The sequence below is a fragment of the Coloeus monedula genome, assembly GCF_965178545.1.
Source record: "Coloeus monedula genome assembly, chromosome: 22".
Classification (NCBI taxonomy): Eukaryota; Metazoa; Chordata; class Aves; order Passeriformes; family Corvidae; genus Coloeus; species Coloeus monedula.
Window position 1 is genome coordinate 5574673 of NC_138802.1, and position 27150 is coordinate 5601822.

General features: G+C 45.6%; 2 protein-coding genes across 3 annotated transcripts; both read left to right on the top strand.

Annotated features, from left to right (window-relative positions):
- Positions 1–416: 416 nt before the first annotated feature.
- On the top strand, positions 417–14952 carry EXOSC10 (exosome component 10; the record flags this gene model as incomplete). 2 transcript variants are annotated; one of them, XM_082295670.1, is made up of 25 exons in its annotated part: positions 417–545; positions 1487–1623; positions 2071–2194; positions 2675–2779; positions 3173–3338; positions 4065–4176; positions 4451–4526; positions 4663–4773; positions 5206–5349; positions 5671–5861; positions 6572–6728; positions 7323–7471; positions 7737–7787; positions 8519–8630; positions 9271–9321; positions 9865–9943; positions 10107–10222; positions 10532–10627; positions 11270–11344; positions 11780–11867; positions 12090–12163; positions 12722–12902; positions 13371–13432; positions 14116–14189; positions 14763–14952. In XM_082295670.1, the coding sequence occupies 25 exons, from the start codon at positions 417–419 to the stop codon at positions 14791–14793; spliced, it is 2691 nt and encodes an 896-aa protein (XP_082151796.1). In that variant the 3' UTR covers positions 14794–14952. The 2 variants fall into 2 exon arrangements, with proteins under 2 accessions (XP_082151796.1, XP_082151797.1); XM_082295671.1 differs by lacking the exons at positions 12090–12163; positions 13371–13432; positions 14116–14189; positions 14763–14952 and having other exon boundaries at positions 422–545; positions 12722–12874.
- Positions 14953–17130: 2178 nt separating this feature from the next.
- SRM (spermidine synthase) lies at positions 17131–23085 on the top strand. The gene is made up of 8 exons (XM_082295750.1): positions 17131–17314; positions 17452–17572; positions 17824–17916; positions 19336–19489; positions 20206–20289; positions 20584–20729; positions 21596–21718; positions 22280–23085. The coding sequence occupies exons 1-8, from the start codon at positions 17169–17171 to the stop codon at positions 22295–22297; spliced, it is 885 nt and encodes a 294-aa protein (XP_082151876.1). The 5' UTR covers positions 17131–17168; the 3' UTR covers positions 22298–23085.
- The last annotated feature ends 4065 nt before the right edge of the window (positions 23086–27150 follow it).

Genomic DNA, 27150 nt, shown 5'->3' on the forward strand with positions numbered 1-27150 from the left:
GCTCCCCAGGGAATAGTCACAGCTCAAGGCTGCCAGAGCTCCAGGAGCATTAGGACAATGCTCTCAGGCACTGAGATGAGGCACAAGGTGGGATTGCTGGGGTGTCTGTGCAGGGCCAAGAGCTGGACGCGATGATCCACCCTTCTGGCTCCCCTCCCACTCAGGATCTTCTGTAATTCTATGGGTCCCAGTGGTGGGTGTTAGTGGGGCGAAAAAGGCCGCGTCTGCGGCACTGAAGCCCAGACAGGTGGCCGTCAGCGCTTCGCTCAAGGCCTCCTATCCCATACAGGGCTTGTCCTGCCCCGTGCTGCCGCTGGGGGCGAGTGCGATCCCCGCTGTTCCTCTCCCACCTTCCCGCCACCAGTACTGCGTTCTCGCAACAGCGCCTGATTCTCGCGATAGCGCCGCGCATCAACATGGCGGCTGCGGCCCGTGAGGGGAGCCCGGCGGGGCGGGCGGGCAGCTCCGGGACGCCCGCGGACACTGGGGGAAGCAGCGCGATGTCAGCCCTGCCCGGCTTCGACAGCCCCGACGCCTTCGTTAAGGTGCAGTCGGAGAGGGGCGGGGGGAGCGGAGGAGGCACTACCGCTCCCGGCGTGCCGTGTGCGCTCGGGCCATGCCGGGAGCTGTAGTTCTGGCCCGCGGGGGCTGCGTGGGGACCCCAGCCCGAGCGGGTGACACCCGTAGGGTGTCACCCAGTGCGAGAGGGAAGGTGCGGGCCGGGCTGGTGGGTGCGGGGGCCAGAGAGGGGTATCGGGGCCTGTTACCGGCCTAGGTCGGGCCCTGACCCTGTCAGCCACCGGGGCTTCCTGGGAATGTCAAGGAGTCGGGACCCTCGTGAGGGCCTGTCGCGATGGGAGTTGCTCCCGGCGTTATGAATCGCAGCCCCCGTGTGTTTTACCTATGCACGATGCTGCTTCCAGAGAGGGAATGGCTGCTAGTTCCTTGGTAGGAAGAGCTGTAGGGATTTGGGGTATTTTGTTTAAGTAATAAGGTAATTATCTGCGTTCCTGCTGACTTAGAATTGTAGAATATTCTGAGTTGGAAGGCTCCCACAAGGATCATCGAGTCCAGCTACTGGCCCTGCACAGACACCCCAGCAATCCCACCTTGTGCCTGAGGGCGTTGTCCTAATGCTCCTGGAGCTCTGGCAGCCTTGGGGCCATGACCATTCCCTGGGGAGCCTATTCAGTGCCTGACCACCCTCTGGGGGCAGAACCTTTTCCTGATAGGCAACATAAACCTCCCCTGACACAACTTCAGGTCAAATCTGTAATTGTAGATTGAGTTATAAATCTAGCTTTTAGACTTTCATAATTTAAAGCTGTGTAAATGAGCTAATGTGAAGTTACTCCTGGTGAAATACCGCACATTAGAACCACGCAGTTCCAAACAGCCAGGCAAAGTGCATTTCTGTCAAAGAGTATCATGGGTAAACAGGAACAAAATACTGACAAAATGCTGATAATGGAGTGTTCTTGCACAGTATGCTCTTGGCACAGTGGTAGCTGCAACAAAGGCATCTAATGGGCTTCCCCAGCCTGGCGACGAGTATGATTTCTACTGCAGCTTCCCTGGCTTCCGTGCATACTGCAACACGCAGGGTGACCGCCTGCTCCGCTGGTAAGGGCCCCTTTGCATCTCTGGGCTGTTGCTAATAGCTCTCAATCCAAACCAGAAGGTAGCCCCCTACTTTGGCAACTCCAAACTTGTCATGGGTGAAAAGGTGGTTTATTTTACACATCTAATTTTAGCTGCTTTTCTAGCACTTGGCAGCTGAAGTGACAAGCTTAAAGATGGCCTTTCATAATGATTGTGAAGAGCTGTGCAGAGAGGAGCACCTGATACTGAACATGTTAGGCTGTCCATTTTAAAAATCGTGTTTGTCAGAAATTATTTCTAACACTTAATACTGTATAGGTGCTTTTTCTGTTCACTGCTCATGTGGTGGTATCTATAATATGATTTATTTTCGGACTTTGAAGTATAGAAAGTCAAAGAGAATTGGATGTTTTGGTGTTTAGATTGCCTGCTTTCAGATTGCTGACAGCTGTGCTGTTCTCTTGCAAGCATGAGCCAGGTGATGCAGTACCATGGCTGCCGGAGTCTCATGAAAGATTCCAGCAAAGTGACAGGGCTGGAAGATAAATTTGATATGCTGGTTGACTCCAATGACGTCATTCTTGAAAGAGTGGTAAGCAAATTATTTCTGGATATGGTTTTTATAAAGTGTTCAGTTGCCACAAGTTTTCTTTTTCATTGCAAGAACTTTAGTGGCAGTGCTTTCACAATTAGTCACTATTTCCTCAATCTGATGTATTCCCTTTTTATTTTAAAAACCCTTCCATATGCTAGGCCAGAGATCCCAGCAGCTAAGGCAGGTGGGCCAAAGGGAGGGAAGGTAATATGGGATGCATGAGGAAACTAAATACAGTTTGACATAAAATCCTCACAGCCTGAGAACATGTCTGTACATTTTAGAGTGCTTCTCTGAAGAAACTCTTCCCATCCCTGATATTCACCATACTCTTCCCATGTTTGTCTTGTGTTGTGCAGAATTTGGGGGAGATGACTATGGAGGTACCTACCTACACGACTTTCTTTACTCAGTCTGACTAGAGTGTCTGAGTGGGGTGATTTAACAGGTGTTTCACACTGTTTTTCTGGATTTTAGAGTATTTTATTGGATGAAGCATCAGGAGTGAACAGAAACCAGCAGCCAGTCCTGCCAGCCGGGTTACAGCCCCCACAGATGATTGTTTCCAGCTGGAACCGTAAGGTGAGGCCTTGAGCTTGGTTTGGCTGTGTTAGCTGAGCTGTTCTCCCTGCCATTGCACTACCAGTTCTCCAGTGGAGTTGAGTAGTTAAATGTTCTCTCATTTTTTTCACACATTCTAAATAACTCTCTTTTTTACTTTCTCCTGTTCTGAAAATCTGATTCTGAAATCTATGTGCTTTCAAATGCCATTTCAGTTTCACATGCTCAACAGCCTTTCTTGTGCTTATGAATTCATGACCTTGAGTCCAAACACTTTCATTCCTCACTGAAAAAAAGTGACTCAGTTTTAAGTGTGGGGTATAACTCTTCCTCTGAATGTTAGATCAGACTGAGTAAAAGAAACTCTGAATGTCTGATAAGTCATGTTGGTTTTACCTCTGGTGTTTTAAATAGGCAGGAGAATTCCACAAGAGAACTCAGTCTGAAACATTCCGACTGCTTCATGCCAAGAATATTTCTCGACCACAGCTTAAGTTTCATGAAAAGATTGACAATTCCAATACTCCCTTTGTACCTAAACTTTTTATCAAACCAAATGCTTTGAAGCCTTTGCCTGAAGGTAAGGGGTTTCTTTTTGTTGGGTAATTTGTTGTGAGTATTTGACACAAACCTGTCCTCACAGTCTAGAGGAGAAATCACTGACTGTAAAAACAAATAGCAGGAGATGTTGAATATTTGGGTGTACTGATCTTGGTGACACTGTTTTTTCCATATGTGTAATGTCAGGATAGGTCAGCAAACAGCATCTTCTTGCTGGTATACAGCAAATAATCTGTTCCAAACAGATAATCTGCTGCTGCTTTTTACCACCTTGAACATACACGAGAGTCACTTCTGTATGAGAAGTGTTGACTAGTCTAGTTGGCTTTACAGATATTCTTTCAGATGAGTGAGCTGCACCAGCTGTGTGGAGAGACCTACCTTTGGTTTTGGTGCTTTATCAAAGCTGCTGTCTCAGTAGCACATTCTGCTGCTGCCAGTTCATCTGTATTCTGCACTGATGCAGTTGTACTTTCAAAAACTGGGAATGATTGAAAAATTTTTCTAAAGATTTTTCAATTTGTATCCAGGCTTTTGAGCAAAACCACCTTGTGTCTTGCCTAAAAACAGCCAAGTAACTGAGTTGCTATTTGAGGTACAAAATGACAGCAAAAGCAGCAGCACTAAATTGTTAAGATTTTTGGTAATTCATAGACTCTTGTGGTGGGTGGAGGGGGAGATAGTAGTAGGCTGAGAACATGTTATGTGGGGGACCCAGTCCAGTTATTCAATATTGGTTGTTCAGCCCTCACAAAAAGTGGACGGCAGAGAAAGGAGCGCCCTGAGGACTTGGATGTGCCAGCTGCTTTGGCAGACTTCATACATCAGCAGAGGACGCAGAAAACTGAGCAAGACATGTAAGAAACTAACCTGACAGCAAGGTGCTTGGAGTCCCCTGGGTGAACCTGTGTGGTCAGATTGTGCTGATGCTCATCATGTATACAGTTCTGCATGTGTTTGTGTCCACACTATGTTGTGTGTGATTTGCTTTAGACCTCTGCAGTTATGTTAAACCTCTGCTTAAAATGAGACAGAATAGGGAAATGACTACAGCTCTCAAAGCCCCTGTGCTCTGTCCTCATTAAGAGGACTGGAATTTAGTCTGTGCTTGTCTCTTTCTAACTTCAACAGGTTTGCTCATCCTTACCAGTATGAACTGGAGCATTTTTCTCCACCAGATGGAGTTCTCAAGAAACCTGAACTCCAGGTTGGTGCCCACTTTAATTTTAAACTACAGATGCAGTACATTTACAGCCATACTTGACAGATTTCAGGTTTGAGGGTGGAGGTTGGGGTGGGAGTTGACAGTGAACATACCATGCCTAATTCATTTGCTCTGCCAGATGTACAGGCCCATTGAGGAAACACCCTGTCATTTTATCACCAAACTGGATGAGTTGGTAGAACTAAATGAAAAGCTTATGACTTGTAAAGAATTTGCCTTGGACTTAGAGGTAATCCAATTGCCTTTTCTATTTAAAAGTTATACATGTACTTTTAGGAGCTAGGAGACCATTATATTCTTCTGGGGAGGGGGGGGGGTTGTGGTTTTCTCCTGGTTTTTGTACTCCCCAACATGAAAAGACAGTTCATGACCCCTGATCTGTCAGACATTATCTGTAAGGTTGAAATAAACTGTGTCAGTATTAGAAGTTTTCCAATGGCATGGCTGGCTGCACACTTCTTAGTGAATTTGATCTTCTTTCAATTAATCTTTAGTTTTTTTATGTCATCTTAGTAACTGCAAAGAGAAAGTTTGCTCATCCAGTTCTTTTTTTCTCAAAGAAGTCCTTGTTGCTCTTTCTTCCCTCATTTGGAGTGCTGTTTGTTTTATAGTATTGTTTCTGTAATGAATCCTAGCTTACATCTCTCCTCCCTGTTTTCAGCACCATTCCTACAGGAGCTTCCTTGGCTTGACGTGTCTGATGCAGATTTCCACCCGAACAGAAGACTTCATTATTGATACACTGGAACTGCGCAGTGACATGAACATCCTCAATGAGACCTTCACAGACCCTGCAATTGTGAAGGTCAGCTGCCAAATTCACCAGGGGTTTTTTTTAATTATTATTATTGTTGTTTTAGTTTAAGCTTTATTTTAGTTTAAATCACACTGTGTGCTTTGTCTTGGTCGCTTGATTCTGCTTTCACTATAATTTGTTCAGGAGCCTGTTTCCTTGATGTTAGTTGTGAATTACTTGCCAGATGCACTCATTTAGTAGTTCTATACTTAACAGTAAAAAACAGAGAAAAGAAATCTGGTCCTAGACACATGAGTATGAAAGCACAGTACTACCAGCCTGGAGTAGAAATGTTCTTCATATCATTCCCAAATTTTTATGCTTTTCAAGGTCCTTCACGGTGCTGATTCAGACGTGGAATGGCTGCAAAGAGACTTTGGTCTGTACTTGGTGAATGTGTTTGATACTCACCAAGCTGCTCGCCTCCTCAATCTTGGCAGACATTCTTTGGACCACTTGCTAAAGCTGTATTGCAGTGTAGATGCTGACAAGAAGTACCAGCTGGCTGACTGGAGGATACGGTAAAAACTGACCCCTAAACAGGCTGGAGCTGCAAGGTAGCACTTCTCCTTGTTTGCATTTCTAGAGCTTCTACTTGCAGAACCCATAGTTATAGGTTAGTCTCAAAGTGAATGAGCACAGCATTTACCTGGCCATGTCCAAAGTTTTTGAGTGTTATATTTTCCCATGTTTTTTAGAAAATGAGTTCTTTTTGAAAAGATCTGAGAAGATGAAGGAATTATAATCTCCTGGAAGCCCCCTTCTTAGGAACAGTTCTTAACCACTGCGGTGTTATGGAGACAGTATTTGCTCCTCTACTGCCCCCACAAAAACATTTAGTCACCTGCGCAGGGTAGAGCAGATGGTGTTGGAGCAGTGAGCTTGGCTATGCAGGTGCACCCAGCACACCACAGAGATCTCAAGTCTCCTTTTGTAGGCTCTGCAGAGAGAAGAGAGCTATTACAAATACCGTAGCAAGCTGTTCTGCCATGTGACTTAGATACACAGCAGTTCGGCTATCCAGCCCACAAACAAGAATCTGAATTGGAGAGTGCACAGCATTTTACTGCTGTTGCCTAACCAGTCCTTCACTAAGAAAACAGAAGCATTTCCATGTTAGTTCTTGGCATGTCTCATACGCAGTTTGCCATAATATGCCTTGCAAGAGAAAAGTGACAGTTTGGTGGGACAACTGAAATTGTGTTAGTGTTAATTGTGGCTCTTTTTCTAGCCCTTTGCCAGAAGAAATGATCCGGTATGCCCGTGATGACACTCACTACTTGCTCTACATCTATGATAAAGTGAGGGAGTCACTGTGGGAGAGAGGGAACGAGCAGCCCACACAGCTGCAGGTTGTGTGGCAGCGCAGCAGGGACATCTGCCTGAAGGTAAAGCTTCACCTGGTTTGATTACCTGGATCAGAGTATGGGAGTAGGAGAGAAAGTCCCTTGCCTATTCTACATCTTTTCCTCTTTTTTTGTCTGAAAACAGCTGTATAAACTCTGACTCAGTCTTGTGCAGTCACTAGCTATGGTCCTTGGATTCAGATTCCTTCCTGCTCTTTTTTGAATGCTAGTATTCCTTGGCCTCACAATGTATTCAGGTGTGTCTTTTCTAAGAGAGATATTACATTTTTGGTTCTGCTGGATGTTCCTAAAAGTTCAAAGCCTTACTGGAGAGTTGCATTATGAGACAACTGTATTGTGCCTATGGAAAACACTGTCTACTGAAAGTAGGCTTTGTGTAATGTAGTAAAGCTTGAAGACAGTGAAGCTGTTCCTGGATTTGATGAGGCTGGGTTTCCCCTAACAATGGATGAGATGTGTGTTTTTCAGAAATAGGCTCCTACCAATAGTTCAGGATAAAAAGCTCAAAGATACATTGTACCAGAGTGTATTCAGTCCCCTGATGTGTCCTTGTGAGATGCTGTCTGAGAGAGGCAAAACAGAAAGCTCACGAGTGCTTCCTTTTTTCCTGTCTAGAAATACATCAAGCCCCTCTTTACAGATGAATCCTACCTTGATCTCTACAGGAGGCAGAAAAAACATCTTGACACCCAGCAGCTGGCAGCATTTAGGCTGCTGTTTGCATGGAGAGACAAGATAGCACGTCAAGAGGACGAGAGCACAGGGTAGGAAGTCTTTTGTTATGGACACTGGCTTCAGTAAATCTCTTGGATTATGCCCCTTCCACCCCTGAGATGGGACTAGTTTGTTACCTGTAGAAATTACTGTACTACCTCAGGCTGCTTGTTACACAGAAGTCCTGTTATGTTTCTTTTCTTTTTAACTGATTTCATCTTCTCAGACCTTGTAATGGGGGCAGAGTTGTCTACTTTGAAGTCGTTTTTTAAGTGTAACATTCTGTTACTTTCACACCACCTCTTTGTGTTGTAGATATGTGCTACCAAATCATATGCTGTTGAAGATCGCAGAGGAGCTGCCCAAGTAAGTTTTGTTCACCCTGAAGGAGTCTTACTTAATTTTAATATCCAGCAAATCACTTCCAAGTGTGTAATTACTTCTGCAGTTGGTCCCTTCATTCCAGCTGTCAGTACTGCTCTTCTCTATAGTTGTTCAATTTGGAAGAAAAATAAATAGCAATACTCCTTCAGAAGGCTCCAGACTTCTGGGATACATCACTTGGATTTTATTGCACTAATAAACCACATTCCTTTGCATTGCTCTATGTCACATGTTCCCTCTGAGATTCCTTCACTTCTACAGAGCAAGAGAGGGATGAGTTCCCCCAAAATTTATTTGGATTTTATTTGCAATTCCTAAAGGGGTGGGGAGGGCAAGGGGCAGATCCCTTAAAACACCCAATTTATACAATATTTTCCTCAAACATTTGGTACTCATCACCTAACATCCATACTTGAGAATAATAAAAACGCATCTTTAAAGGCAGGTCCACTGCTGGGCTCAGCTTTCATAGGTAATACTGAATGAAATGATGATGAGGACAGACCGCAGAAAAGTGAGAGGAGAGCTGACTTGATAGCTTCTCCTCATCTGCACAAACCTGATGCAGAATTTCATCACAGAGATTAATCTGACTTGTCTTGCTCTGTCACGGTCAGGGCAGTGGTTATATCCAGTTGCACTTCCTTTGAATGCAAATGCCCAACATACTAGCCATAAATACAGCACACTGAATTTTCCTTCTCTCTCTTTAGAGAAACCCAGGGTATCATTGCTTGCTGTAACCCTGTCCCACCACTTGTTCGCCAGCAGATTAATGAATTGCATCTGCTCATTCAGCAGGCCCGGGAGATGCCTCTTGTCAAGGTAGGAGTAGCTTGAGACTAATCACTGGCATCCCCTAAGCCAGGCCCTGGAGCTGAATGGTGACTTGTGATGATGTGTATGCTGAAGTTTGCTTTCTGAACACTGAATGTAGTGTTCTGTAGTAGAGCAGAAAGATTTGTTGCAATTTCTTGCCTGTCTGCTGTATGGTGGCTTACACACAGTTCAGTTTCCTGGAAAGCTGGAGCAGTAAACAAACAGACACTGCTTGAACAGAAGGCAGTTGTCTATCTTTATACTGCACATCACATTTGCCTGTGTGAGGAAGAACTGCGCCTTGCAGAATTTGCTGGCTGTGTAAATGGACTCATAAATGTTTTACAGCTATGGTGAGGCAAAAAAGAAAAATCAGCTTAGGTATAAGAAGTTCATTAGTTAAAATATATCAGCAGCATGTTGATATTAATACAGCTTTCCTCTTGTAGTGAAAAAAACCATTTGTGAGCAAGAATGTACCCTTGTGTGAGGTGTTTAAATGTACAGCCAAGTGCAAACACTGCAGAAGAAGAAAGTAATTTTATTAACCTGCTAGCTTGTAATAAATGTGTTGAAAACATTGATAAGGTGGCCAACCTAGAAGAAACAGGGCTTTTAAGTGACTTACCTTTCTCTCCCATTCTAGTCAGAGATTACTTCAGTATTCAAGAAGAGAGCACCTCTACCCAACCCTGAGGTACTGTTTGCATTGTATTTTTACCTAGTGTCTTAAGTCTTAAACTTGGAAACAAATGTATCAAAATTCTACCTGCTAGTAAATTGCTTATGTCATCCATTTTACAAGTCTCTCTGCTTTAGCTTAATGGTACTTTTCTGTGCTAGACTCATAATATTACCAGGTGTAAACTGGTATTTTGCAAACCACTATAAAGCAGCACTTAAGGTTTCATCAGCAAACACTCTGGCTGCTGGACAGTGTCAGTATGTTAGAATATATTGACTGAGCTGTAAGAAGAGAAGATTCAGATGAGTTTCTAAGGCTGACTCGTTCTCCCTCATCATGTGTATGAGGTAAAGCATCTCATTAGCTCGTGGGCGTTTGCACAGGTAGCCTTTTGATGCCAGATGCAGTGTGCTCTGGCACATCAGCTACACTAAGATATTCCATCTCTGAATTTCATCCCTTTTTTTGGAATTTTCTTTGAAGTGTTTCTGCAGTATGTGAAAATAATAGATTTATAGTGTGTTAATGGTGTTTATAATTTGAATCTCTCTGCAGAAGCTGGAGAATGCCCTCTTCGGACCACATGACAGTTCACGGATTCTTATGGATGATTTTCAGAACAACTCTGCCTTGGGTAATTTAGAGTTAACCTAAAAGCTGTGCTAATAATGCAGTGATGGAGATTTGACGTGGGGGAAATAAGTGGTCCTGAAAAAACTTTAAGGGAAATCTCATGACACAAAAGAACAGTAAAATATACAAGAATCTAATAAAAATTTTGTCTCCCTTTCATGCAGACCCTGCACCAGTTTTGGAAGATGTTTGCCTGTTTTCAGACATTGAGAGGACAATTCAAGATCGTCAGCCAGAGTCAACATGTCTTGTTGCTACTGCCACTGTCAGCATATTCAATGTAAGCAGTATGTTTGTAACAGTGTCAGTATTGAAGTATTAGAAAACAGACTTTAAATAATCTGATAAAACTGTGTGGAAGTGTTGAAAGAAATAAGGTGGGAATGCGTGGCAACAGTACTAAATTTTGTCAGGCATATGGCCTAACCAAGACAACTGGGTTAGGAGGCCAGCAAGTTAATTCCATGTCGGAGGGTCACTGCTATCAGTGGGATTTCAGAGTGAGAAGCAGCATGGCATGAAATGGCAGTAGCCAAACCAAAAGAATATTCATGTTAATATTTTTTCCTTTTTTTTCCTTTCTTTTAAGGAATGTGATGAAAACAAAGGAAATACGAGGATTTTAACCACTGCACAGCGGAAAGCTCAGCTAATAATGGAGTCCTTTGAAAATCCATTTAAAATGGTAAAAGCTCCCAATAGTGGAACTCAAATTACCCAGTGCAGAGGATGCTCTGAGCTGGTTTTCCAGGCATATCAGAAGAGCTTGATAGAGCATCAGCTGCTGCTTCTCTCTGACTAGAGTGAAGGGATTGTCCTTCTTGCAAAGACACGTGTGGACTTGTTTTCAAAACACGTTTAAATACCTTTTGGATACAAGTCTTTCTACATAGTAAACAGACCTTTCACTAGGTTTTTTAAAGCTAGTTTTAATGCTTTATGCTAGATTTGCATCACATTTTCATCTGTACTTTATGGCTAGGGTTAGTGAGCTGATTCTACTCTTGTAAAGAATCAGAATAACAATAGAATACTGTTATACATTTGGAGTGGTAAATTACTAGAAAATAATATCAAAAAGTTTTCTGGTGTGCAGTTGATGGTTGGTCTGTTTGGGGGTGTTTTGGTTTTGTGGGGAGGGGTTTTTAGTTGTTTCTTTCTTTAATATTTCTCTTGGCAATAGCTGTGGTAACTTTTTTTTTCCACAAAGTGTTCTGTCTGTAGAATACTTCTTCAAATGAACTCACCGGTTACAACAAGTAGCATTTTAGCAATGAGCTAAATGTCACATGCTGCATTCAAAGCAAATTTTTTTCCCTCTCTACAGTACCTACCTCCAGAGGAGAATTCTGCCTATGTCTCACAATCTGCAAAGTTTGACCCATCATCAAAAATTTATGAAGTAAGACTGATGCTAAAATTTCCTGCCAAGTAGTACAAAAGAAACAAATAAGTAGTTTGTTTTCCATCAGGAGCCTCAGCAATATAGATTTTTTTTTTCTCCTTGGGTATTTCTTGAGAAACTTTACATGTTTCTGTGACATTCATATCCTTTGAAGAACCAGGGATTGGAGACATTCTGATGTATAGTCCCTGTCTGTCAAAGCTGAAAACTCTACTGAAGTATCTGCATTTGTTCTCAAGGCTTATTTGTAGCTCAGAACTTATAAAGCATTTGCTTTTACTTCACCTGGTGCAGCAGATCTTAATCTCTTTTACAGTTGAATTTGATCTTTGGTAGTCTAATGAAGACCAGCATGTCTTAGCAAGTTTTTAAACAACTTCTTGCCATAAAACTTTCAAGAAAGTGTTTCCAGGTAGTATTCTTTTGTTGCAGATCAGCAATCGATGGAAGTTGATGAGTCAGGCACCAGTACAGAAGAAGTCCAAGAATGAAACCAGTAAGACAGCAGCCCAGCAGTCAGGTACAGCCATTCTTCCCTTCCTTAGTGTGTCTGCCAGCATGCTTTTCCCAGGGCACATAGGTTGCTTCCTGTAGATAATGGATTTCCTGATGAATGATATTATTTGTTAACATTTGTACTCTGTTTCATTTGAGACTTGATACAAGCTGCTTTGCTTGCTTTTTCTAAGCCCCTGGCTAACTTACTCCTGCTTTTTACAGTAATGCTTGTTTGTCTCCATAGCTGCCCATGTCCAGACACAGAAGTTGCATAAAAAGGCAGCACAAAACATTGTATCTGTTCGTCAGCAAGCCATGGTATGTCATAGAATTCCTCCTTCCAGCCATTGTCCATTTTGACTGTTATAAGATAGTTCAGAATGAAACTCTGAGCCCTGTAACTGAAATACCTGAATGACAGTGTTTTGATAGTAGTCCTTCTGTGGTGCTGCCCTGGGTGTAACAACAGGCCCCTGCTAATTGTGCTGTGGACATCGTCACATCCCTCCATGTGGTCAGTAGGGAGTTTTCCACTGATGCACCTCTGCTCCTCACTTCCTTTAAGGGTCCTCAGTTGTTCTGCATAGGTTCCCCCAAATATGCCAGTGGGGCCACATCAGATCTCAGCTTCCCATGTCCTGGGGAATGACAATCTGGCTTTTCATAAAAGTCCCTACTGTGAGGAGAAAAAAGAATAGCAGTTTAGGCCCCAGGAAAAGCACATTTCTCCCCATGCTACTATTGCCAAAGGCAAGAGCAATCACTGGAGCCTGGCTCCATTGGGCAGTTAATCTGCACACTGGTGCCTCCGCAGAGATGTTTCATTCTCCTTTCTTCAACTTACCTTTTTTTCTGTTCTGTGGGTTGCTTTCACAGCAGGAACAAGCTACTAGGAAGAGGGAGAGAGACACAAGTGAAATGGGAGCAGAAATGGGAGTAGAGTTGCCAACACAAGAAAAGAAACGGCAAAAAACCCCCCAGCAACCAGAGGAGCTGGAAGCACCAAGGCAGTTTACCCCCTTTGATTACAGCAATTCCAACTTCAAAGTGTTTGCAGGTAAGATCTGATCCCTTGCTAGAGTGCTGCATGCTGTGGAAAATGTTGCCAGCTGAGCCTTGACAAGGCTGTGTGAGTGTGGGTGCCAGTGCAGTACAGACTGTTACAACGTGCTTACATTATAGAGGGGAAATACTTGAAGAAATTGACTTGAGGAATGTAGACTTTAGTATCCCTTTTCTGATTTGGAAACAAAATCCTGAAACAATTGGCCAGGTGGGTTGTGGACTTGGATTTTGTTTCTTTTCTCTATGTGTTTAACTGGACCCAGGAACTAGGAGGCAAAGGAGATTTAACTCCTTTGTAAAAAAGCACCTATTCAAAAACATCTCCTGCCCTTAAAAGATTGTTCTGGATTTTACCATGTGGGAGGCTGTAGTGAAACCTCCATATCATCAGAGGAACTCTGTGGAATGCATTGTTCTTTACTGAAAATTTTAGTGACAGCTTCTCTCCTCTCTCCGTTAGGAAGCAGCAAATCAAAAGAGTCGCCACAGTTTGATCCTGCCAAGCAAGGTTACAAAGGCAAGGTATGGGCTTGTCATGAAAGGAGGAACAGAAATGTGGGTGATCATACGTACCCAGCTGGGGGCTCTCTGGGAGGGCATATGATATTTTCTGCATCTGCAGAATGTCCCCTAACAGCTGCTGAGATGCGGCTTCCAGTCACAGGTTCATGCTTTGTATTACTACCTCTTCCCACTCAGGGGGAGCTTCCTTGGAGTCCCTCAGACTCTCTTGTTGTTTCCCACCTGTTCATACATTGCTCACATCTGTGCCTCTATACATCACAAGCATGACACTTGGACCACAGCAAACCACCACAAATTCCAGTACCAAATACAGTTCTCAAAAATCACAGATATTCCAGTGGTTCTAGGACACATCAAGTTTGCATGTTGCTCATGTTCTCTTCCAAGTACTGTTATTAGGAAAACTCCTCCAAGTACTGTTATTAGTAATAGTCTCACCTCAGAGGTTTTTTACTTAACTTATTGCTAACTGACATTGAAAAGAAGAAAAAACCCATAAACAAACCATGGCTTGCTGGTTTTGTGCTGTCCTTTTATGCATACTTAGGGAAGTCTGTGACCAGCACAGGGAAGTCGACAAGCAGATTTCTGTGAGGTTGGAAAGATCTGGCAGCACGTGAATCTCATGGAATATACTTAGCAGGAACCTCACTGTGGTGGTGTTTTATTTGTTTGTGCAGAAATTTGCTGGAGCTAACAAACTTCAACAGTCTGGAAACCGGACCATGTCCTACCTGATGGGGAAAGCTGAAAGGTGTGTTGTTAGCCTGCTCTCATCTAGCTGGAGTGTTTGCGCACTCCTGCCCCAGAGCCGTGGGCAGAGCTTAGCTATTGTCCTCTACTGGTGTGGGAGCTTTAGCATATGTTTAGTTGAAGGGGTTTCATCACAGACTGACATCAGTTTAAAGGAAAAAAAAAGAAAAAAAAATCCCCAACAGTTTAGGATTAATGCAATCAAAAACAGGTCTGGGTGGGAGGTTTGAAATGCTGAGGTAAAAGTTTGTGTTAATGGGTGTGGGAGTTGCTTTTTTTGATCAGAGATAGGTGGAAGTGGAGAGAACCACTTGCCTAGCTTGGGAGGAATAGCAGTACTGCCGCATATGAACATTCTTATTCTGAATAGATACTTAATGTTTACCTTGCAGGATTTGATTCTTGTGTGTTACTTAGTCATAAAAGAGCAACACTATCTAAGGGCGGTATTGGAGGGAGAAGAGTTCTGTCTGCCTCACGACCCTTTCTTGATAGAAGCTGTGTAACACTGTCAGTTTTCAGTCTTGAGTGAATTTAGAGGAAGAGTTAAAGTGTTTGTTTAACTCTTTTGCAGGGGTTCAACACACCAGTGGCCAAAGAGATAATCTTTGTTACAGGACCTGTGGGAGTTGCTGCTGAATGAAACAATAGTTAGAAGTGTTGTCACCATGGGAAAGCAAATACTGGTCATTGATCGGTTTTTGTACAGGAAAGTTTTTAAAACCATTAAAATCACTTTTTTTCCAAAGGGAAAAACATTTTAATTGATGTCACTTTTGTTATATTCACGTTGCTTTTTTTTTCTAATTGTACTCACAGCATTGCTTTGTTTATAATTTTGAAAGTTTATCCTGTGTCCTCAAACACAATTAGGCTAAACTCATCACTTCTTGGAGCTGCCTGAAGTGCAGATCAGCATGTTATTGGAGTATGGGAGGAACCTCTTGGCATCTCTAAAGGTAGCACAGAAATGATAGAGGTGCAGTAGAGGTGACTCAAACCCCAGCAGTTCAGAGGAGGAAGTGAGGCCAGAGTGTCTTTCATGATAGACCTTGCTTACAAATTGAACTGCACAGCTCATCTCTTACAAGACAGGGTAATATGGAAAACGAGTGTGTTTACCTCGCAGTGTTTGTGTATTGTAATGGAAAGATTGTATTTTAAGGGGGGAAAAAAAAAGAAGAGGTATAGGAGACCAGTGGTTTCACCATAAACTTACAGAGTGAAATTAAGAGGCTGCAGCTGAACCTCTGCAATTAAAGTAACATCTCCAAGTTTTAAATACTCACAGTGAGTTATCCTTAAGTCTTTGTAGAAAGAGTATCAGAAACAGTGTAATCAGTATTTGATGGGTCAGTTACAGAGCTTATTCTAATGCAGACCTCTGACGGCTGGTAATATTGCTGTGGAGAGGTAGGGAACATGACATTTTATCAGGGCTTTATTTTACAAAGACTATGAGGAGGCCTGAGATTTAGTTTGTTTTCAATCTTTTTCCCTGTTTCTGGGAAATAGGGAGTGGAAGGAACAGAGAAGGGTAGGTATCATTAGGTATCTTAGTGCGAACAGTGCCAACTAAGCAGCATTGTAATAGTAGAACAGAGTCTCTTTCTGCTTATAAAATCTGCTTACATGGCTGAATATTGGAGAATGTTTTCTTAAAGAGGCAGTTAAATAGCAATTGTCTCCAAGTGCATTTGCAGAGCCTGCCAGTTCCTTCCTTGTCAGCCTTACCAGTTCGTGTTATTTCTTTAACTTGAAGAACAAGTAAGTGTTAGCAAAAGCCTCATTGGCCCCAGGGATGTTAAAATCTCTGTAGTTAAAATCCTCTACTTAAAATTCCAAGGAAAGTGACATTTCAGGGATTATCCTAATTTTAGTCTTTTTCTGTTTTCCCTTTATGAGTTGCCATAGGTTTTAAAAATGTCTTTAATGGAAGTGACTAGCAACTACATAGTGTTTTATTCACTTGGTTGTGTCTGTGAAGTTGTGGTACTGGAGTCCCCTACTGTGAGGTTATTATACTGTTGTGCAGCAGTTGGAGATCTTTGTGTAACCTGGTTGGAGAACTGCTCTCAGTATAACCTTGGTGTATTTCTCCCAAAGTCTGCTCCTCACAGCACACACCACATTCTGTAAGGCAGCCAAGCCCTCGCCTGGGCCCACCAGCACTAGAACTAAATCTGCTTTTGGGACATCCACAGAATCATAGGATGGGTTTGGTTGGTAGGGACCACAGCATCTGGTCCAACCTCCCTGCTCAAGCAGGGTCATTCTAGAGCATATGGCACAGGATTGTGTCCAGATGGGTCTGGAATATGCCTCTCTGGGCAATCCATTCCAGAACAGCCACACAGGAAGGTTCTTCCTAATGTTCCAGTGGAACTTCGTGTGCATCAGTTTCTGGTCATTGCCTTATGTCCCAGTGGTTGACACCACTAAGCAGACCCTGTTTCCCTCTTCTTGGCATTCTCCCTTTAGATATTTACACACATTAATGAGGTCCCCTCTCACCCGTCTCTTCTCGAGGCTGAACAGGCCCAATTGCCTCAGCCTTTCTTCTTGAGAGATGCTCCCCCCAATCATCCTCGTGAAATCCAACACAATCCATCCTCATTGCATCCAACCCTTAAAACCCCTAAAAAATTAAGACTCTTCGTTTTCCCGAAAACTGGTCGCGCGTGGTTCCACAGGCGGGGCGGAGCAGTGCCGAGCGCTCGGTGTCCTCCGAGGAAAGGCTGTGGCGGTGTGGGTCGGACGCGCCCTTTCCCCGTGGCGGCGGGGGCGGCCCCGCTCCGCCCGCACTGGCCTCACGTGGCTCGGCCGTCACGGCCGCCCCAGGCCAATGGCGGCGCGCGCGGGCGGGGGCGGGGCGCCGCAGGGCCCTGCGCGCGGCTCCAGCGCCGGCGGGGTCAGGCGGCGGCGGCGGCGGGAGCGGAGTGTCGGTGGTTCGGGAGCGGCTGCTCCGCTCCGGTACGGGATGGAGCGCGGCGCGGCGGCGCTGATCCGCGAGGGCTGGTTCCGCGAGACGTGCCGTCTATGGCCCGGCCAGGCCATGTCGCTGCAGGTGGAGGAACTCCTGCACCACCAGCGCTCCCGCTACCAGGAGATCCTCGTCTTCCGCAGGTGAGGGAGGGCGGCCCGGGGCGGTGGGTGGATGGCGGGGCCGGTCAGCGCCATGCGGTGGGGCCTGGAGGCGCGGAGAGGGAGCGGGGGAGCGCGGCCCCAGGCCCGCTCCAACCCCGCTTCCCCGCTCTGCCCAGCACCACGTACGGCAACGTCCTGGTCCTGGACGGTGTGATCCAGTGCACGGAGCGGGACGAGTTCTCCTACCAGGAAATGATCGCCAACCTGCCCCTCTGCAGCCACCCCGATCCCCGCAAGGTGAGTCGTCCCCGGCCCCCACCGCAGGTCTGCGGACCCACCCCGGCCCCTACAGGGCTGCTGCGGCCGGGGCCTGCCGTGGGCCGTTCGGGCGAGAGGGGCCGGCAGCCTCGTGGGCCCCGCAGTTCATCTCCGGTCGTCGAGCAGCGCGGGCCCTCAGGGCTTTCACGCCGTTCTCCTTTGGCCGTACAGCGAAAGTTCGCCAGAGCCGACTCCGCTGACAGCCTGTGTTCTGCCCTCTTCTCTGCCAGGTGCTGATCATCGGCGGCGGTGACGGGGGAGTGCTGCGAGAGGTGGTCAAACACCCGACCGTGGAGTCCGTGGTGCAGTGCGAAATCGATGAGGTGCGTTGGGCCCCCGGCTGCGTGCAGGAGCCCCAGGGCCTCGGGGCGGGCGGGCTGCCCAGCAAAACGAGCCCGACTTCACAGCATCCACGGGAGCTGCGGTTTCACCTGTCTCTCGTCAGCACCGGGCGTGTTTGCTGCTGGTTCTGCTGGCGTGACAGTGACAGCGCCACCTCTTTGCCTTACAAGTCATCTACGTGGCAGCTGGATGCCTCTTCCATGTGATTTCTTTCACACACATACGATTAAAGCCCTTCCAGGCAGACGTGGGCCAAGCACGGGATCTGGAGGAGTGCCTTGGCTTTGTGGCGGTGCTGCTTTTCCCTCTGCCTCGCTGCCGAACAGAGTACTGCTCCTGGCCGAGGAGGATGGTTGCTTTGCTGAGCAGTCTCTTGCAACCAAAAGCGGGAAATAAGCAGCTTCTGTGACAGATGGGTCAGTTGCTTTAGAAACGGTCATAGTTTTCTGTCTAGTACAACAAACTTGGAAGGGAGGAAGTCACTACCAATTTCCAGAACATGTTAAGGCTTTGGCTTATTGATGCTGACTGTTAAAAAGTGGGCACCTGCTAAGAATCAGCCTGTGGCTGGTAATCTGCTCACAGAGGCCTCCAAGTGAGAGTCAGTGTTAGGATGTGGGCTGGTAACTCTGTCAGACCACTGAAGTTTACTCTTTTCCCAGTCCTTCTATCAGCCAGTTTGTTCTGATATTTTACTTTCTCAGAAAGTTTTGCTCAGAGAAAAGCTCTGTTAAGAACAAGAAACACTGCTAAGTGAGACTGTGTGCTCCGTCTGCCAGCTAAGTAGGCAAATGTGCCTGATTTTGAACAAGCACTGCCTGACACCAGCATATTTTTTTGGTTTTTTCCAGTTATGAGAAGTTGGTAGTATTCAGTACAATTGCTGGGCCCAGGGCAGTGGCTTTCTAATGATTTTTGAGAGAAAACTGTATCTTACAGGTGGATTGATATAAGAGCTATAGTGCAGAGATGGGGATATTTCTCATATTGCGTTCAGAAACCTGCTGGCATGGTTTTACTTAGAAAGAAAAATAAATTGATTTAGCTGAGATCACCTATGCAAGTGATGTTCCGTAGGGAAAAGGAGCACAGACCAGTCTGACCTGTAATCATATTTGGTCGGCTCCTCAGGGAGCTTTTGAAGCTCCAGGTTTTTGTTGAGTTTGGCATGGACAGACCCAACAGTGTCACTGAATCCTGAGGCTGTAAGAAAGGGCTGAGAGTAGCTTGCTGGCTGAAGATGCTGGCAGCTCTTGTGGATTTTACGGGCGAGTCAGACTTGCGCTGAAGGTAGGGAGGGAAATGACTCATTGTGCTGTTCTTCCAGTCACAACTGCACAGTAGTCTGAGAAGCAGCTTCTTGTAAGCCTCCTCTGACCCACGTGCTCTCTGTGTTGCAGGACGTGATCCAGGTATCTAAAAAGTACCTCCCAGGAATGGCAGTGGGGTATTCCAGTGCTAAGCTGACCTTGCATGTGGGAGATGGTTTTGAATTCATGAAACAAAATCAAGAAGCCTTTGATGTGATTATCACAGACTCGTCTGACCCCATGGGTAAGAATTCTAGCCATAAAAGAGCACTGCTTTCCACACACCTCCTTCATTTTTTTCCTTCTGCCTACCTCTTGGAAGTTATGCCAGCTTACTCAGGATCCTTTCAAGTGAAAAGACTGTTGCCAACTTGGTTCTTTTAGTGGGGAAAGGGAAGGATGGAAACCATAAAATTGTATTAGCAGGCCTTCAAGCCAGCTGTTACATTTCTCTCCTCAAAATTCAACTCCAGCAACTATTTCTTCTGGCAGAGTTGTTCCCTGAGTCCAGCAATCCCATGGGGAATACAGCACCATGCTGGCAAGGGCAGCTTTGCGCATGTGCCTGCTGATAAAGCAGTGGCTCACACACTGTTGTTGCAGCACCTACCCTCAAGATGGCTGTGGTGAAGCAGCTGGATTTCTGAAGGGTGAAGCTGAGGTAGAGAGGGACCAAATGTAGATATGGCACCTCATTTTAGAAACCCATCAATGACTGCCTGAGTCACTTTCAGTCTTGCTCTAGTCAACACAGAGAGAGGCGTCTCCAAAACGCAGTTTGGAGCAGGAGTTCTGCTTAAAAAGTGCTCTGTGAAGCAAGAGGCAGCTGCTAGGACTTTCTTTGGTAGGGGACCTGGGCTGGCTATTTAGCAAAGGTAAAATCCTGACTGTTTTGCCCTGGTAGGTGCAGGCCAGAGTCCACCCAGGGTCAAAACTCTTCTTTACTCACCTTTCTCCCAGGTCCTGCAGAAAGTTTGTTTAAAGAATCCTATTACCAGCTGATGAAGACAGCCCTGCGAGAAGATGGGATTCTCTGCTGCCAAGGTGAGGATGGGCAGAGGCTTATGCCTTTACATACCAAGTGTGAGGCACAGAGGGGACTCTTCTTGGGGACATGTGATGCAGGGAATGAAACATGTCATCTCCCAGGTAAAGCAGTGGTTTTGATCTATGTCAGCTTCATTAATTGCTGGACTGGGCTTAGCAAAAGTGGCATAAGGGTCTTGTCTTTGAAACTACGTGAGCTGTACAGGTTGAGACTTGGAACCACCTGGCACAGTTCTGTGCAAAGAAGAGGGGCAGCTCTCACCTTGCATCTTGACTTCCTTTCTCCCATAGGTGAGTGCCAGTGGCTGCACCTGGATCTCATTAAGGAGATGCGTCAGTTCTGCAAGTCTCTGTTCCCAGTTGTGGAATACGCCTATTGCACCATCCCCACGTATCCCAGCGGGCAGATTGGCTTCATGCTCTGCAGCAAGAACCCGGTGAGTTTCAGGCACCTCAAGTGCCCTTTTCCATTCCCTAGAAACTTGCCTGAGGCTGTCCCTTACAGAGCTTGAGCTGTGGCACTGAAGTCTCCCAGCTGTGGGGCCTTGAGATTCTTGATGGGCCCTGACTCTGCCAGCCCAGAGCCCCAGAGCTGCAATGCAGCCTGCTCGGTGATGAATGAAGTGCAGAATTGACCAGTTGCTTTAGAAATGGTCATAATTTTCTGTCTAGTACAACAAACTTGGAAGGGAGGAAGTCACTACCAATTTCCAGAACATGTTAAGGCTTTGGCTTATTGATGCTGACTGTTAAAAAGTGGGCACCTGCTAAGAATCAGCCTGTGGCTGGTAATCTGCTCACAGAGGCCTCCAAGTGAGAGTCAGTGTTAGGATGTGGGCTGGTAACTGTCAGACCACTGAAGTTTACTCTTTTCCCAGTCTGCTTCAATGTGACTGTTAGATGGGTTTGGGTGCCAGCATTGCTGCGCTGCTGTACATGATTAATATGGATGCTGGCAGCATGCACTGTACCAAACTTCACACAAACATGGGTTCTCCTTTGAAGAGGAAAGCCTTGCTTCTTGGATGCGTGGGTACTCTCACAGCTTCATCTGGTACATGGCTCATGCAGTCTGACCTCATGCACTGACATCTGTGCATAAGGGCTGGTCACAGGAATTACAGAGCATAAACCCCAGCTCTTGGGACTGGGGCTGCGCAGAACCTTTGACCTCATACTAGAACAGAAAGTTATTTGTTTTCCTGTGAGTCGTCTCAATTCTCTGCCATGCATCAGGGTGCCTGTCACACAGTCTTTGGCTCCTTACCCGAATAATCAGAGCTACTTGGCTTTATTTTTGCAGAATACAAATTTCCGGGAGCCTGTGCAGCAGCTCTCGCAGCAGCAAGTAGAGGAGAGGAGTCTGAAATACTACAACTCTGATATTCACCGGGCAGCATTTGTGCTGCCAGAGTTTGCACGAAAGGTAAGCCAGGCTGTGCCACAACGCCTTCCTCAAGGATGAGGTAGGAGTGGGAGTAGACAGGACTGAGGATTTCCTGCAGCCCCAAAGACTTCTATGGGCAAGTCGGAGCAGGACAGCATTTTGTATGACAGAGTATGAGTCGGTCAGGGAAGACTGGAGTTCATTTAGGAGCTGTTCTTCGGGCTGATATCCCATGCCTTGATGACAGATCACTCCTAACAAAGCCAGGTCCAGGAGCCTGCAGAACTGGTGTTTCCCACTGGAAAGCTCCAAAAGTCTTAGATAAAATGTGGTTGTGGTTACTAGTGCAAACCAGAGGGTAAAGAAAAGATGCTCCAGCATAGTTCAGTCGGGCTTCTTGAAGGATAGTCTGTATTTTTGCATTATTCCATCATCTCCCCACTGGGCTGCAACTGCAGATTCCAGAAAACTCCTTAGAGTGTCGTAGGGATGAAGGCAAATACCATAACTGTGTTGCAGAGGTGGTGATTCATATTTCTGCTGAGGACTGGTAAAGCTGTGGCAGGTCCATCCTGACACTTTGTCATTGGCTCTCTGCAGGCCCTGAGTGATGTGTGAGACCAAGACGCTGCTTCTTTCATTCAAGTTGGATTCTGAGATCGTCAGTGATGTGGCTGGGACCTTCTCAGCAGACTGCAGATTTGCTCTCCACTGTGTGGGATTGTTTAACCCTTGGCCAGCCAACATTCCATCTGATGTGTTAAAAGATGATGGGGCATAAGCCAGATAAGACTATTGAAAAGGTCCAGTGACTTATTGCGTGAGGTCAAAACTGTTCTTTCCGGTGCTGGAAACGTAAGGTGTCTTTTTCCTTTCTCTCCTCCCTGCACCCATTCTAAATTCTCCCATCCCAACCACACCCCCCACGCCCCCAACTGACATGATGTATTTATAACTGACACATATTTCTGTCTGGTGGTCTGGGAAGAGTCCAAAGGGTCCCTGACTCAGCCTTAAGCACAGAGAGAGAGTGAGCTTTGTGCACAGTTAGCTTGCTCTCTCCTCATGGGAGCTCCCTGCTGCTGAGACATTTTGACTGGTAACGAGTCTGAGCCTTTGTGTCCCACTGCCCTCCTGTGACTCCTGTACTGCTCTGCAGCACAGCTGGAGAAGTCACAGTGCAAACTGTTGCCATTCACAATAGGTCTCCCTCCAACCCTATGGAATAGCAGTATTAAACACCAGCCAGGCAGGCTGGCAGCAGTCTTGTGGGGTTTGGGTTTTTTTTGTTGTTGTTAATTTTTTTAATTGGTTAGAAACAGAAGTGCTGAGGTACCAACAGGCTGACTCCTGTTCTTACTTCTGCCCTCAGAGTGGTTCCAAAGAATGTTTATTGATATGGTGATAGGCGCTTTATATATATATATTTATATATATAAATATATATGTATAAAAAACAAACCTTAGCTCCATTGCCTGCTGTTCAGTACTGATGTTGGGGAGTCAGTTGTGCTGACAAATCTCTCATCTCAGTTATGCTGAGATGCCTCAGGCCTGGGTATTTGCAAGTCTTTAGGAGGCATCGTTATTTCCAATGCTGCATCCAGATGCATAAGTTGTTTTTAATTGTACTCTGTAAGATGGATCTGCCTCCTCTTCTTTACTTCTGTTCTGAAGATTCCGTACCTCTGCGCAGTGGGAATCACCCTCCCAGCACAACCCACTGGTTGTCACTCCCTTGCACTCGATTAAACACTTGTCTCTGGTTAAGGTGACATCAGTGTGGGTCAGTGTTCTTTGGGCAGAGAGTGGTCGGGGAATAACAGAGATCCTGAAGGTTTGCTGTGCTTCCAGGTGCACTCTATAGTTGGTCTGACTTCCTCCCTCACTTATCTTCAGGGATGAAAAGTTACCATCAAAAGTAAGCTCTGAAGAGTGATCCCATTGCATGTTTTGTATTGTAGTGTAGCTGCCCAATAGCTCCTCCAGCTTCTGTCATCCTCTGTGCTGCAGACTCAGTACCTCCTATCCAAGCTATTCTCCAGTCCAAATGCTGCCTCTGGTACAGTTTTCCAAGTGATTTTCCAGCTGCCCATATCCCTGCTGCTATCAGGTAGTTCCTGTCAGTCCTGGCCCCACTAAGCTGCACCCTTCTTTCCTCTGCAGAAATGGCAGTGGCTCAGGGGCTCTGAGGGCTGAACCACTGAGCTCCGGCTGAGCAGGCTGGGGAAGGGCACTAGGTGGCATAAGGAGAAGACAAAAATACTCCTTCAGAGAGGCTTTTGGGCTTGATGAGAGAGAACTAGAAGAAGCAGACTTTAGCAAGGCTTGGTGTTGAGCTTTGCCATAATAATGAGCCTACAAACAGTATAGGTGGTCCAGCCACTGTGTGCCCACAGCAAAGATTTTGTGGGGTCAGTATTTTCCTGCTTTCTCCTATTTCTGATGAGACTTACAACTTCTTTCTCAGTGTCTCCTTCTACCACCAATATTGGTGCAATTTCTTTGTGGTTGCTGAGCTGAGTCTAGATCTCTGTATTCTTGTGTTGAGAAGATAACACCTGTTTTTCTCTTAATTGTCTGGGTGACAGTCTTCTTTCTCACACAATTAGTTTGGGTCAATGAGGCATTTTCATTGCTCAACTCCTGTATTTTTATAAGGAGCAGACCAGTAATGGAGGCTGGTTCTAGCTTCTCCTGTTTAAATTCCTGTGGCACTTGAACCTCACTCAGCTCTTCATCCTTGACAGAAAACTAGCTCTGGCACTTTCCCCTAGAATGGGAATCAAGACCAGGACTACAGTCTGGGAAGGCCTTAGAGCAGCAGCCAACTAGTAACAAGTTCAAGCCTTTCACCCACCCTTGGTGAGTACAACAATGCCCAGGAGGGAAAGAGCTTCCTCAAACCCGTTGTTGGCCTCCATGCAGCTAATTATTCCTTCTGGTTATTTGAGCTCTCTCCAAATATGTGAGTTCAGCAAGTGGCCAGTGATGAGAGCGGGAAGACAAGACTGTTTCCCATCTAAGTCACACATACTCTGTCCACAGGGCCCTACATATATATAGTTTCTGAGTGATTCCAAGTCACTGTTCTCCACAGACCATTCCAAATACTTCAGTGCCTTCAATGTGAGAAGACAGAGATCAGTGCCTGAATCAAGCACTCATTAAATGAATGCAGCAAGAGAGGGAGCAGGGACTTGTGCAGCTATAGCTGGTTCCACCTGAGCAGCTCCAAGCTTCACGACTTAAAATCACCCCTGTGCTGAGCACTGCCACAGGTCTATGTGCCCTGTGAGCTACTGGGATGGTGTTTGGCACCTGCAAGGCAGTTGTGTCTACAGATCGATCATCTCTTCCACAAATTTGTGTCTGAGGTGTTATACTGCAGAATGTGGTGGCCAAGGGATGCTGGGGATTGAAGAGACACTGGAAATTTGGGTAATACTCAACAGGAGGAAACTGGGGAGTCTCATGTAGAACTGAGCACTGGCAGTGTCTCTAGGTGGGCAACTAAAATACCTGAGTAACCTTTTTCAGAGTTTTAGCTGCCTTTTGCCTAAGGCTAGTTAAGCAAGGTTGTTCATAAGCAAAGAGTCACAAAGATGATGTTTGTCTAGACATGCTGCAGTCATGTTCCAGCATCTCATTAAGCCAGGAGCATATGAACAGGGATAGGCTTTGTCCCAGATAATGTACAATGTAATGTCAGTCAGAGCAGGTGGAGACAAGCAAGGGAATGGAGCCTGATGGGCTTTAGCACATCCATTGCTTAAGTCTCTTGGCACCTTTTGAACTGTGTCAAACTGCTCTGAGCTTTACTCATTGAACTAACTGAATTTTTAGAAGTTCAAAAGAGTGTTTCAAAAAATTTACAGAAACCTCTTGCCTCTATCTCTTGAGCCCTTTCAGTCAGTTAACTGGCATGAGTGTCATATTCACCTAGAGCTAATGTTATTGAGGCCTGGCTGAATTATTGATAAAGCTTGACTGGAGCAAGAGGCTGCTGAAGAATGACATTCATCTTTCATCAGCAGCCTCAGTAAGCAAGCAGTCAAAAAAGTATTAAAAAATGCAACTGGGTTCAGGGAGAAGAAAGTTCCCTTGTTAAAGTGATGGGGGAACAAGAGGGAGAAGTGTGGACAACATGAAACAACAGCTTGGGTCTACCAGAAGAACCAGACCAAATGCTGTTAACAAAGTAAGATGAAAAATTGAAGTTAAATACTGAGAAGTCTGGGAAATACTTTTTCCTACTCATGTGTAGGAGTTTAGTGCTTTTAAAATATGCGAAAGATGGGGAGCTGGAGTCAGGGAATTGCAGTTACAGCACAGTGATGTGTGAACCGGATATTATTAGTGGGCATTATAAGGGGGTATTATTACAAATGTTAGGGATCTCAGTGCAGGCCTTTCAAAGACAACAGCTCTATGGCTAAAGGGGCTTGAAGTACCATGGGCTGCTGAAGCAGGGACCCCACAGGAGGCCTCTCCTTGGTACTTAAGGGCTGCTGCAGCAACCCCCAGCCAGGCATCTTCAGCAAGGAATTTACTAAACAAAGCTAATTCTGTGTTAAGAACAAGATGGTGTATATAATGCCCCTGCATGTGTTTTGCCTTCTTAAGCTGTAGGAGAGGAGTAACCGGAACCCCACACTATCCGCAATTCCTGACTAAGGCTCTCCCAGCCGAGCAGTGCCTTCTGTAGTGCTGACAGTCTCACGGGCCCATGTGTTAACGCCCCTGGTGACCTCTTGGAATTCCCATGAGGTGTAGTGCATAAGCAATCCCTCAGGTAATCCAAATTGTAAAGGAATGTTTCTATCCAACTCTTGTCCAGCCAATCTTGCCACCAATGGGACAAGTCTGGTGTAACAGAGGTCAGTGCATGGCAGTAGATAATAACCCCAGACTGCACAGCCTGAAATGCTCCCTGCTTGGAGCCAGGCAAAATGTTTCAGTGGAAAACACATATTTTTAAATTGAAGTGTTTCATAGTGAGTAGTTATTTTTGAGGAAGATTTTTGGTGGAATAATTGAAATGTTTAACTTTGCATGCAGTAAAATAACAGAAGGCTTTGAGCCTACTCCTGAAGCATTTTGCTTGCCCTCCCCTCATCCTCTTGCAGTCCCTTTGGGGCTGGTAGACAGAGAAGGTAGCACAACTCCCCCTCATCAGAGAACTGTGACAGGCTTGTAGTCATGCATGCTGTGAGAGCAGAATCCCCACAATCCTTCCTCCCCTCCTCTTCCTTGCACCTGCTCTGAGCAGGGATGAGGCTCCTGCAGTCTTTTTCCTGGGTTTGTTAGATTAGTGCCAATGAAAAGCCAGGGCTAAAACAGCCACCTGCATATTCCTCCAGGGCCCTGGGGAGCACAGTGCCAGGCAAAACTGCAAACCTGGCCTGTTTAATGAGCTGTGATTTCAAGCCTATGAACGAGTTGGTTTCCCCTTCTGGGAAGGCTAACAA

Coding starts and splice junctions, on each gene's coding strand:
- SRM (XM_082295750.1), top strand. CDS start 17,169: ATGGAGCGCGGCGCGGCGGCGCTGATCCGCGAGGGCTGGTTCCGCGAG. Junction 17,315..17,451: donor GAGATCCTCGTCTTCCGCAG/GTGAGGGAGGGC, acceptor CGCTCTGCCCAG/CACCACGTACGGCAACGTCC. Junction 19,490..20,205: donor AGACTCGTCTGACCCCATGG/GTAAGAATTCTA, acceptor CCTTTCTCCCAG/GTCCTGCAGAAAGTTTGTTT.